General features: G+C 40.3%; 1 protein-coding gene across 1 annotated transcript in view; it reads right to left on the bottom strand.

Annotated features, from left to right (window-relative positions):
* Window positions 1-3,820: 3,820 nt before the first annotated feature.
* The window catches only part of dync1h1 (dynein, cytoplasmic 1, heavy chain 1), a 34,970-nt gene continuing 25,894 nt past the window's right edge, over window positions 3,821-12,896 (bottom strand). The window contains 25 exon segments of the mRNA XM_051722785.1: window positions 3,821-4,320; window positions 4,405-4,529; window positions 4,630-4,798; window positions 4,945-5,087; window positions 5,222-5,375; window positions 6,178-6,386; window positions 6,996-7,099; window positions 7,204-7,421; window positions 7,533-7,703; window positions 7,831-7,944; window positions 8,033-8,156; window positions 8,237-8,297; window positions 8,373-8,484; window positions 8,623-8,783; window positions 8,865-8,940; window positions 9,036-9,210; window positions 9,381-9,475; window positions 10,214-10,348; window positions 10,499-10,752; window positions 10,856-11,006; window positions 11,119-11,265; window positions 11,550-11,703; window positions 11,817-11,944; window positions 12,077-12,289; window positions 12,608-12,823. Of these exon segments, the coding sequence (XP_051578745.1) occupies window positions 4,192-4,320; window positions 4,405-4,529; window positions 4,630-4,798; window positions 4,945-5,087; window positions 5,222-5,375; window positions 6,178-6,386; window positions 6,996-7,099; window positions 7,204-7,421; window positions 7,533-7,703; window positions 7,831-7,944; window positions 8,033-8,156; window positions 8,237-8,297; window positions 8,373-8,484; window positions 8,623-8,783; window positions 8,865-8,940; window positions 9,036-9,210; window positions 9,381-9,475; window positions 10,214-10,348; window positions 10,499-10,752; window positions 10,856-11,006; window positions 11,119-11,265; window positions 11,550-11,703; window positions 11,817-11,944; window positions 12,077-12,289; window positions 12,608-12,823 (3,738 nt within the window). The 3' untranslated portion in view covers window positions 3,821-4,191.

Genomic DNA, 12,896 nt, shown 5'->3' with positions numbered 1-12,896 from the left:
TGTTTTTCTTTATTTTACTTGTATTGTTTATTTTATAGATTATACTGTATTTTCTTTTTGCTATTTGTAGTCTATATATGCTCTATATTTTATACTATGTGTTGGAATGACTATTGTCATGTTCATTGTTTGTAATTTGATTGACATAAAAAAAAAATAAATAAAAAAAACTCCAGTCTTCAATGTCACATGATCCTTCAGAAATCATATTAAAATGTTGATTTTGTGCTCAACTATTATCAATTAATATTGGTGCTCAATTATTAAGAATTGTTCTTATTTTTTATCAGTGTTGAAAACCATTTGTGCATGCTTAATATTTTTGTGGAAACTGTGATACATTATGGTGTGGATTCTTTGATGAATAGAAAGGTAAAAAGAACAGCATTTATTTGAAATAGAAATCTTTTTAACAATATAAATGTCTTTACTGTCTCTTTTGATCAATTTAATGTGTCCCTGATGAATAAAAGTATTATTTTATAAATGAGTTACCCCAAACCTTTGAATGGTTGTGTATCATGGTTTCCAAGCAGCACAACTGTTTTCAGCTGATAATATTAATGAATGTTTCTTGAGCAGTAAATCAGTGTATTAGAATGATTTCTGAAGGATCATGTGACACTGAAGACTGAAGTAATGATGCTGAAAATTCAGCTTTGATCACAGGAATAAATTACAGTTTACTATATATTCAGATAGAAAACAACTGTTTCACAATTTTACTGTTTTACTGTATTTTTGATCAAATAAATGCAGCATTGGTGAGCAGAAGAGACTTCTGTCAGAAACATTAAAAAATCTTAATGTTTTCAAACTTTTGACTAATACTATATATATATATATATATATATATATATGTGTATGTATGTGGAAACTTGTGACTCAATGAATTAAGAATTAAGCCAAAATGATTTTACTTTTGAAATGTAATTACTGTGAACTATCACACATCCATTAACACAAATAATGGATCTTTAAAAACTTAAACTTAAAAACATGTGATGATTTATCACGTGTCCAGATGCCAGGCTTAAAATTGCGTATCCCTTTTTTGTGTTTTAGAGAACTTGTTGTATTTAATCGTTTCAGGCATGAATTTAATCCATTTCTGAAACGAAACTTCAAGATCAAAAGTCCAGCAATCTTTTGGTCTGGGTGAAAGAGACTCTGTGTCATCACTACTGCCATTTGTTTCATGATCACATTCATGAGTAAACCCTAAAGCAGTCCAGATGTTGTGTCTATTTAATTTAACAGAAGTGTATAGAGCGTTTGCAGTGATCTTGTTTTCTAGCTGCTTACTAAGCTCTGTCCAGATGCTCTGATTAGGAGTCGCTATGTTGACATTTTACACTATGGCCTCTTTAGATGAACACAGGACAGTGAAAATGAAATCTGTCGACTGCTGGTTTCTTGGGCATCTGGCATAAGCAAAACATAATTACCCACTTAAATAATCCTGACTCAAAATGTCATGTTCAGTATAAACTTGTTTTCATGTATTACTGTATTGGTCCGAATATAAGGATAATATAATATAGTAAAATATATAAGGATAATATATTTTATATTAGGACCAATATGGTGATGTTGACCCCTAGATGCTCAATGTATTCAAAAACTAACATGGGTCACATGTGCAACTGTAATTAGCATATATTAGTATTAGCAATGACAATCTTAGCTCTCTTGAATGTTGTATCATTATTCTTGAAGTTAACAAATAATATTGTAACTGACAGTGTTAAAACATTGTACTTACATTGGCCAGAAGTTTGATTTATATGGACTTTTTCTCTACTAACTCTACACTAATTTGCACAACAGCATCTTGAACAGAAGTGCAGATGATACTCCATGTATATAAATACAAAGTTCAATCAGGAAACACCAGTGAATGAAGTAAAGATAATTGTTTATTGAACAAATAATGTGATGATTAGTCTTGACAGAAAGTCTTCAGTAATTTGACTCTTAAAGTGTGTTCACATGAGGAGATTTGTGCTTTTGTTCTCGTGTCCAGAGCTGAAGTGACAGAAAAAGAGTCCGACACCAGATGAATATTGAGCTGCTGCTGTCTGAACACCAATAAAGTTTTTAATAAACACCATAGCAACTATAAAAACATTGATAAGGAGTTGAATTTGGAGCATGTGGGGGCTGAGTGACCTCAGAATCACCTATAAATATTATTTTATATGAACAAATAGACAGAAATAAAGGGAGAGCTAGCTTCTGTTCCATGTATGAAAAAGAGACTGATAAGAAACTTTAATCAACTAGATTTGTGATTTTATAATTAATAACCAACTCGCTGTTCTAAACTCACTGTAAAGCACTTACTCCATTAAAGTAAATCTATAAAACTCTGACAGAAGTTTCAAGGTTGGTATTTACATACAATTTTTTAAAGCTTGTACTGTGAAACTGAACAAATTAAACGCTCTTCACATCAATATGAATCTCCAGACAGATTCAGCAGATATTCTGGGACATCACTGAACACGGATACTCCACTATTCATCTGCTTTCAATGTAGACATTAACCCTTTAAACTCATATGCAAGAGGAAAATAATCACCATCAATATATTAATAACTACACTCTTGATCAACAGAAAATAGGTATCGTTTGAAAGATTAGAAGCTCTACTTTCCAATGCATGTAGACATTATGACCAAAACTGAACAAGTGCTTTAAAATTTACAGACAAATCAGAAGTGTTGCATTTTAATAATTCATAAAACATTTGCACTGTACATATTATTATAATCAGTAAAAACATCAAACTGATCAAATATCCATGTGTCATATGTTGTTGGAAAGCTCTTAAAGAGTAGAATAAAACCAGCTTATTTGTTTTACTCACAGACAAAAATATAGTGAGTAATAGCTAAATATATGTCTTTGACAATTATGTTAGTGTTGGTCGTATGCCGCGTTTTCACTTATAACTTCACGAAATATAACGGAACATATAATATCACATATCATCACTTAGAGGACATGATTATCTTTCAAACGAGTCCACACACAAGATAATCAGATGTATAGATCATTAGATAATCTACATGAAGCACAATGTTACATATGACCACCAGGAGATGGCGCCAAATACATGACACAGACTCAATGATGACTCAAATGACACAGAATGAAACTCATTCTGTGAAATCTCATTACTAAAATCATGTCTGCATGCTATGCAAACCTTTAGTCATTGTTGTGTTTGCATGTGTAATTAGTTCTTATGTACAATTATTGTTTTATTTGTTTGGAGATGTTTTTGGACACTATGATAAATTATTTTTGTAATGCTATAACTTTTGATTGCTTTGTCATATCAACACAAATGTTTTCTCAGATACAGTTGACATGATTGGGAACAAAACAAAAGCAGTTTTTCAGAGCCACCTTATTTACACCCAGATATATATAATGTCAAATAAATAAAAAAAGGTTAATTTTTGACTTAAGTTGTGCAAGTCTCTGAATGTCTCAATCTATGTAATTGAAAAATGTCAACCCTAAACCCAAGTTTTCTTAACACCAAACACTTGACCCTCTTTGTTTTTTGTCGAGTTAAGTCTTTAATTTTGGGAATTCCACTGAAACATTAAATCTTTAAAAACACTTTCAGAGTGTAAAGGGTTAATCAAATCTGATCAAAACAATGTTTGCAGAAAATAAGTTTTTGTCCACATTCTATCCTTGTTTCTTAAATTGTTCATTTCAACAATAATTCTGGAGATATTTTTTCAGGCAGCTTTATTAATCCTTATCAAATGTTCATGCAAAAAGTCTATAGATGCTCAAATGAAGACACTAAACACTTTATTTGATTATTTCAACATGATCACCGTACATTCTTATAATAAATGAGTGACACCACATTAGCTTTATTTGAAACCATCATGCAAAGCTTTAATCAACTTCCATTTTCCATCTGAAACACATCCATATTCTTTCCACTAAAATCAACATCCATCTCAGAAATCCAAACACAATCCATCATCCAACCTGCTTCTGACTTTCTAAACTCGTCCTAGAAATACATGACATTTTACATGCAAAATGACCATTTCATTACATCCACAGTTTTATCTACCACACTATTAGGAATGATTAGTAAGTATAAGTGACATGAATCTGATTCATTATGGGTTATTAATGTCGTTTAGGAATGATCTAATCTGTGCAGAGGACGGCGACTCCACGCTCATAGAAGTGATGAGGGTCTTCTTTAGTGGCGATGTCAAAATCAACCGTGAATATGAGATCAGCACGTGTGAAGTTCAGATACACGGGCAGAGTGACCTGTAGGTATACAAGAGAGAGAGAGATGTTACAAATCAGGAATGACGGCACGAGTGACATCAGTGTTTGTGTCTCATGACTGACCATGTTCCTCTTCTCAGTGTTGCTCTGTTTCAACCAGTGCAGCTGTGTCAGAGGAAGTTCAGTGGAGATCGTCGCAGACAGAGAGAGCTTGTTGTTTGCACACGTGGCGCCCTGAAGCTTCAGTCCTGTTTACAGACACACAGAAGATAACATTATTAAACTGATTTACACAGGATGAATTCTTTGACAGGACTCTTGGGTTCTGCTAGCCGCTCTCTCTCTCACCCTTGATGCCGAAGCTGCAGGAGTCCAGCGCCGCTCCCTGAGCAGATGTGACGTTCACCTCCAGACAGAGTTCCTCCAGAGACCAGCTGTTGACCTGGGCCACATACTGACGTGTAGCGGTGATGTACGCCTCCGGAACAAACAGACTGCCCAGATTCACGTGGATGTTCTAAAGAGGATCAAAACGTGTCAAACACTGAAGTGATGTGTTTTCATCAGTTCTACTCATTAAAACGGTGCACTACATCGACACGTTCAGTGTGGTTTAATTGGTTTATTTCATTAGAAACATTTAAGTAGCGTGCACAGTAGAACCTTGAGCTCTTTAGCGCCGCCGCTGGCCGCTCCCTGCGAGATCTGCTGCAGCTGTTTAATTCTCTCACTGAAGTCTGCGATCCACTGGATGACGGTCATGGCCGCAGGGACGGTGTAACGACACCAGCTGCGAGGCAGAATGCCTGAGAAAAACAACACGACAATGGCTCTGCTGGCAGTATACATTTTGATAATCAGTTTTATGATGCTTCGTAAGGTTAGTAAAAAGGTTCAAACCTCTTTAAAATAAATGTCTCACACAAACACACAGCGTTACCTTTAACGAGGTCATTGATGAGCGTGCGCAGGTCGTTGGTCTGTTTCCTCTTGCCCTCACACACCTGCACTACATCAGTGAGATCCTGACGAACGTCCTGCAGCATACGAGAACCCATCTTCACCTCACGCTCGAAGAAACGGAACAGAGGATCCTACAAACGTAGAAGACACGTGCTGATGATCACATCAGTTCAAGACAGAAAACATTCATCTGAACACAATCAACTGCCGGAAATTAATTGTGAAAAACTAGAGATTAATCAATTAAAATTTGTATAGAATTACTTAATATGCTGATTGCCTGCAGTCCACAGCCATACATTTTGCAACTGACCCTTCGCTAAGCTCCGCCCCCCTTGGTTACGGACATGCTCTGCAGAACTCCCCATAGGAATGAACTGGAGATTTCTGTGAACGGCACGGTTTTTGGCAAAATATGCTTAATAAATGGAACGGATAATACTCTTAAGTGGGCTGAAATAAAGAGTTATATTGTAACGCATATTTATCTGATGTTTTTGTAAAATAAATTGTTAAATTACACTGTAATTTGATTAAAAACTGTGCAGACAATCAGAATCGAGGCAAATGATTATCACAGTCACTTGAAAAAAAGCGTAATTTAATAGCGATTATACACCTGGTAACGTCTCATAACACACTCATTTAGATGCTGTGAACGCTTTATTTACTAATCACCTTTACGAAGACCTAAATACATGTATTACCGTTAAGATATTAGCTTTAATTTACTTTGGAGCAAATGTAAGTGTCCAAGCTTGAATTGCTCCGATGGTCGGAATATCCCATATTACGGTCCGGGGACACGATTAACTGCTTTTTTTTAACACGTTATTTTTTTATATAATTAATCACACTGAATTAACGTGTTGAATCAACAGCTTTAGTAAAAACATGTGAGGTGTCATGGTTCAGTCCAGCACTCAAGCATACCTTGATGTTCTCCACAGTGCGTTTGAGCGGAATGACGGATTCTGGGATGAGCTGCAGCCAGTTGCGGGCGGTGGTGTGCAGCGTTCTCATCCAGGCCGGCTGCGCGTCAGATGAAGACGTCGTGCGCTGCTTCTTCTCTGTCTCATACGCCAGATCGTCCTCATCCTCCAACATCTGCATTTTCAGCAGCTTCCCCATCATGTCAATGCCTGAGGATGGAGCAGCAGTGGAGGGAACAGGTGGAGGAAGAGCAGGAGGAGGGGTTTGAGGTACAGGAGAATCAGGAGGGAGCCGCCCACAGGAAGTGAAGGAGGGAGATCAAATTAACTGGTGGACAAACTTGCCCGTTCAAGCACAGTGTTAATAGAGAAAACCTGACAGGACGTTACTGGTGTTCACGAGTGCATCACTAATATCACAGATCTAAAGACTGTTGAGGATCACATGCATTTAAGCAGTGCACTAAACAAACAGAACAACAAAACAGCTTCAAAACATCAAAGAAAAACATCACAAGGGTTGCAGGAGACAGTGACATGATGGCAGTGAAATACAGCTGCTGGAGGAAGAGGACACAGAACCGAAACACTCTCCACTGTGTACGGCCCATTTCCTGTTCATCTAACACACTGTCACATCAGTCTAATCCTGTACGGCCGTACACAGTCAAGCAGGTGCGTTCAGCCCCGACAAGATCAAACTTCTGCAGAAACTGACAGAATGAACTCGAGAGAGAGAGAGAGAAGAGAGGTCAGAGTTTATGAGTACACAACGTCTCCATTGCACCCAATACGTGTAAGTCATGCAGACGCTCGTACCCTGAGTGGTGAGCAGAACCTTCTCCGCGTTGCTCGGCAACCCCAGCCAAGATGGCGTCTGAGTGTCTGGCAGCATCTCGACCCAGTGTATGAACTCTTCACGCCTGACAAACACATGACAGGAAACACATCACGAGAGCGCATCATCTGCAGTGTGACTCAAACACGGAGACAAATACACTGAGAATAAAAGCATGTTTGTGCTGACCGGATGCCTTCGGGCATTTTGATGTCCTTGTGTCCGTCCACTTTGAGCGCCAACTTGAATTCGCTGTCGAAGCTGCTGGTGGTGAACAAACGATCCAGGAAGGTGATGAGCAGCCGCTGGTCAAACTCATTATCGATGCGACCGCCGTAGATGGACTGAGCCATCAGGGTCTTCAGCGCCGCCCACGGGATCTTATCTGGAGAAATGTTTTGACGACCCTGTAGAGAACAACATGAAGTTCAGCTGATGCACAGATTATCGTCAATTACTGTTTCACTTTACAGCAACATGCATCTAATCAGACTGAAAATACATGAACACACTCTGACCTTTGCCGTGTCGTCCAGCCAGGTGTCTACAGTGTCACAGGCGGACCGCAGATCAGACTCCCCAAACTCGTATTTCTTAGACCAGCCCAGCGGTGCATAACGCAGTCGCTCCTGAATGACTGCATGGAACCAGGCCAAGAGGAAGTACAAACGAGCTCGTTCATTTGGAGACTGCGACAAAAAACAGACAATATGATTGACGGTTGAACTGCTCAATGACTGAGAGGAACAACAACAGAAAAACTCATTAGCAGCGACAATCTACTTCCCGAAAACTCAAACCACAGCTGTCGCTCACCTTGCACATGCGTGCCACAGGAATATTGCTGAACGTGCGCAGCATGTTGGCCTTCACACCAGGAGGCGGCTCGAAAACAAAGATTCGTCCAGCACGCAGCAGGTTCACAGGGACCTGAGGGAGATTCGGTTGGAGTTTATTGTTGATAAATGTCATTCATTCTTCATGACATTAAACAACACAAAACACAATGACCTCTGACCTTTGGATTTATCTCCATGGTGAGGAAGAGACGGAAACTAGCGTGTGGCTGCATGGAGTGAAGCTTCTTCTCCAGCTGCATTAGCCAACCAGGAGCCAGATGGACATTCTCCAACATCACCCACCTTCAACAAACACAAGAGAACATTTCATGAGCCCATCATCATCATCATCATCATGAGTATGAAGGATCCGTCACTCTTACCTGCCGGACTTCACAGCTGTGTTGATGTCTCTGTCGGCTTTATTAAAGCCTTCAGCAGAACCTGAAGACAAATGTGTTAGTTGACATTAATACACTCTGGACAGTTAAGATGTTTGTTGATATTGAAGGTTCTTACCAATGGAAATGGAGGTGATGTGTTTGTTCTGTTCAGCAGCGAGATCCCGGACCAGCCCGCTGGCATCATAACCCGGCACAGAACACATGAGAACTGGAGTTCCGGGCTTCACCTGTAGATTCAAACATCTCCATTAATGCATGACCAGCATCCATCACACTGACAGCAAATAATCTACAGTCCATGATGAGAAGAGTATGAAACGAAACAAAAACTCCACATCAGTGACCAACAGAACACTCATCTTTACCTCACTGTCCACGATGTTGGCCAGGTCAAGCGGCTGTTCAATGATGGCCATGAAGTTTTCTCCCATGACTTTAGACACAAAGATGTGTGTCATGGCCAACAGACGATCAGGTCTGAACGCTTGAATCAACAGCAGCTGATGCACAGCCTGACCAATCACAGCTGAGGACAAACATCAACACACACTTGTTACTTCTGTACACTTCAACAAGATGTTTAGTGTGAAAATGCATGAATTCTTACTGGACGCCTTCTCTTCAGTCCAAAGATACGGTACAGACAGTTCTGGAGAGTTGCTCTCAATCCACATAAAGAATTGCTGGAGAACAGAAACATTTCACATTTAGACCACCGTATCAACCCATGTGATCTAATTCATTTCTGTGACAGTGGAATGGATGGATGGACGGTCACCTCATCGGCCTGGACTTTAGACACCAGTTCATTAAACGCCGGCAGACGGCTGAGGCGCACCATGGCTTCCGACTGCTCTGTGCTCAAACCCTTCACCTTCGGCACAGTTGTCCCGCTCAACACGATCTCCTTTCCACGCAAGAAGTGCTGGAACTCAGCGTCAAATGATGGTTCACTGAAAAACACCAGAGCAAAGAGTGAAGCAAATTACAGGGAGTGATTAAATAAGCAAAACAAAAATGAAATCTCTCACTCATCACATACAGCAGGGCCACTCTGTCTTTCACTCAATACTCAGTCTATTTGGGAAATCTAGAAGTTGTAACAGTTTTTGTTGGTTTGTACCTGGTCAAGCCCTTCAGGTTGATTCTGGCGAGCAGCATAGCAAACGTGATGTGATCCTGATGCAACATTCCTCGAGCAACTCTGTTAAATGCAACCTGAACAGAAAAACACCACATCACAATATATTACAACACAACAACTAGGGCTGAAACGATTAGTCAACGTTATCGACAACGTCGATGATAAAAAATTGTCTGCAAAAATGTTCGTTGTCGAATAGTCATTTGATGTCATTTAACATAACATGAGATCACATTAAACTCTAATGATGACGTGTGAGAGCAGCACTGCAGTTCACGACTGACTGAAGAATTACACAGATCACAGATTAACTCTAAACTTTACAAACAGCTTCAGCTGATGTTCATCACAACGTATGAGGGAATTTTAAATGGAAAACAAGACAAAAACACTTGATAATAGGATTTTTTGCAGTGAATTTCTTTCCTGAATTAAACTTAAAGTATTTTTTCCTGTAATTCAATGAAGGTCATTTAAAGAGATTTTTAAAAGATGATTTTGTCCTCTATTGTTAGTAAGCACATTTAATACAATCTTTTAAGTTGGGGTACAAGCTGAATAATCGGTTAAGAGCTAACGATTAATCGTTGCAATAATCGACCAAATAGTCGAATAATCGTTCGAATAATCGTTAGATTATTCAATTATCAGAATGATCGTTAGTTGCAGCCCTGAACACAACACCCCCTGAATAAGTCCTTCAAACACATCTTCCTCTCGGAGTTTGTCTGCTTGTGTCTGAAGGACTGTCATACCTCAATCTTTAATTAAACCCTTCAAAGACAGAATAATTGGATTCAGAAATGTCTGACCTGGAACAGATCTTTAGTGATGTGGGACAGGCGCTGTGTATGGTCGCTCACACTCTTAAGATTAGAGTTCTCATATAACACAGTGTGGTAGATATCCAGGAAGAAATGCAGCGAGTACTGATACAGGAAATGCATCTGAGGAAGACACAAAAACAGTATAAATGAAGAGGAAGAGTATAACGACAGTCACAGACACACAAATCCATAAGCCACATTAGAAACAATATGTTCTGCCTATAGAGAAAATCACTTCAGCATTATTAATGATCCAGATGTTTGTGTGACCTGGTTTAGAGACTCCATAGTGAAATAGATGCTGCTGCAGGCGGAAGACAGAGACAGATACTGCTGAGACACCGTCTCCACTTCCTGCATGATGATATCCGTTTCCTCCACCTTCCTGGTCACTTCTGCTGCTTCCTTCTTCAGGTTCTCTAGAGTGGTGATGATGGTGTCATCGTCCAGGATACGACCCTTGACCTCGTTCAGGGCCTGCAGTAGAGATTTCTCCAGTTGACGCAGACGCAGCTGGAATTCACCTAAACAGACGATGGTCATGTTGACATTATAAAGCACAGCAGAACTTCAATAATCCCTTCAATAGCAATCAGTAAACGTGCTGTGGTGTTCCCAGTCACTCACCCTGCAGTTTCAGCAGGTCTGATCGTTTCTCGTCCACGTCTGGACGCTCGGCCTTCAGGACCTCATTGAGACACTGACTCTGCAGGCTGCTGCGGGTCACGGTGAAGTTCACAAACGTCACACGTGAGCAAAGATCTGGAGGGAACTCAACCTGCGAAGACACGTTAACTTTCAATCAATACTTGCATGTGTGTTTCAATATTTGGTTTCATAATTCACAGACAATCTGAAGGCAATGATATCCATGTCATCAGATCATGTACCGTTGGGTCTCGTGTGGAGAGGAAGATGACAAATGAGGGAGACAAGTCGATGTCCTGATCTCCGAGGGTGATGAGAACTCGCCCGCCGGTCCTGCGCACCTCTCTGTTCAGCACTGGGTTCAATATAGGATCGTAACTCTCCACATCCTAAGAGAAGATTGGACAAAAGCCTCGAATCATGAGCAATAAATGATCCAAATACCAACAGATTGACACAGAGTTTACAGACATTAAGGTATGATTTCACTGGAGTCTTCAAGACTTTACAGTTAAGAGTTTCTGTAAAGCTGTTTTAAAACGATTCAAATACAAATGACTAGACTTGACACAATGTTTCTATTATGTGCAAGTTTAAACTTGGACATGAAATTCTCAGTTTGGTACATTCAGGTCCAGACCAGATCAACCCCATTACGTGAACGGCTCCATACCTGAACCAGCAGAGGGTTGCCGAATCTCAGGGCACTCTCCAAATTCTTCCTGAAGGCATCGTCCAAAAAGCTGGTGCGTGTCATCTTTTTGTCTTTGTATTCGTTCATGATGAACTCAGTGGCTTGACCTGATGGATCTATTATCAGTGGATACCTGTTGAACAAAGTCTACATAATTACCCAGCTCCACCTATGTCGAGTCATAGCAGAACTCTTCCTATCTACTCTGATGCTTGTACGCTGCATGAGGTCACTCGTGACACTCACCTGTTGAATCTCTTGAGCATGATGGCGTTCTCGGTGCAGAGGTCATCAGCGGGCAGTGAGTTTGCCTGCCAGCGCAGTCGCTCATCAGCATTAGACAGATACTCTGTCCTGGCAATGTCTGTGCGGAACTGGTTTGAAAAACACATTACAGGTTATATCATAAAAACCTCACTATAATAAACGTTAGTTAAACAACACTTAGGACTACTGAGGCTGTACGTTTTGATCATCTGATTCTTAGAGGTCATGTGCATCCATACCTGAATATTGGCCTGTTGGAGATGATGAGACCAGGTGGTGAAGAGGTTCTGCCTCATCTGCTGATCAAAATAACCAGCATAAGCGATGAAGGCAGCCGAGAGGAGACAGTCTCCTGCGATGGTGGACATCTGATTCTTGAAGGTCTCACTGGTCTTTTCCCAACGCTCTCTCTCGGCAGATAAACTCTTCAGCAAAGCTGTACTGCGGTTCACCTGCAGAATAAAACGACAATTACTGACTGTTGATGCAAGAAATATGAAAAATCTTGAAGAAATCACGCTAGTGAAGTCCCACATGTGCGCTTGCACCACGGATTGAGCTTCAACACAAGAAATCTGAACAAATATTCAGAGCAAACAACAACTTCTTAAACTACCATAAGTTTAAGTGCGCACACACCTTTGGTAGCCATTATAAAAGCAATTAAATCTTGTGCCATCAAATCAATGTGCTACAGTAAGTAAATGAAAGAGACAGGACAAAGAAAGAGAGAGAGCAGTCCATGAGTGTCGTGACCTCTCGTGTTGTACCTTTGCCTCCACAGCGGCCAGATCAGCTTTAATGGCCTGAGCTTCAGAGATGAGCACGGCATACTCCTCCTTATAGCGAGCAATGCTGGCCTCCAGATCCCTGATCATCTGCTCAACTTCCTCCGCCTTTGTCTTGTTGTCTGTAGCGTCATCCTCCAGTTTCTGCAGCTCATTCCTCAGAGGCTCGACCCGCTTCAGCATGTCTGCGTAATTCAACTGAACACAAACATCTATTATGACCAGAGTCACTGCGGTCACAGCAGAGGTGCAGCAGCCCGATTCATGAGTT

The sequence above is a fragment of the Myxocyprinus asiaticus genome, chromosome 17 (genome assembly GCF_019703515.2).
Source record: "Myxocyprinus asiaticus isolate MX2 ecotype Aquarium Trade chromosome 17, UBuf_Myxa_2, whole genome shotgun sequence".
NCBI classification, from domain to species: Eukaryota; Metazoa; Chordata; class Actinopteri; order Cypriniformes; family Catostomidae; genus Myxocyprinus; species Myxocyprinus asiaticus.
This window is presented reverse-complemented; position numbering and strand designations above follow the sequence as displayed.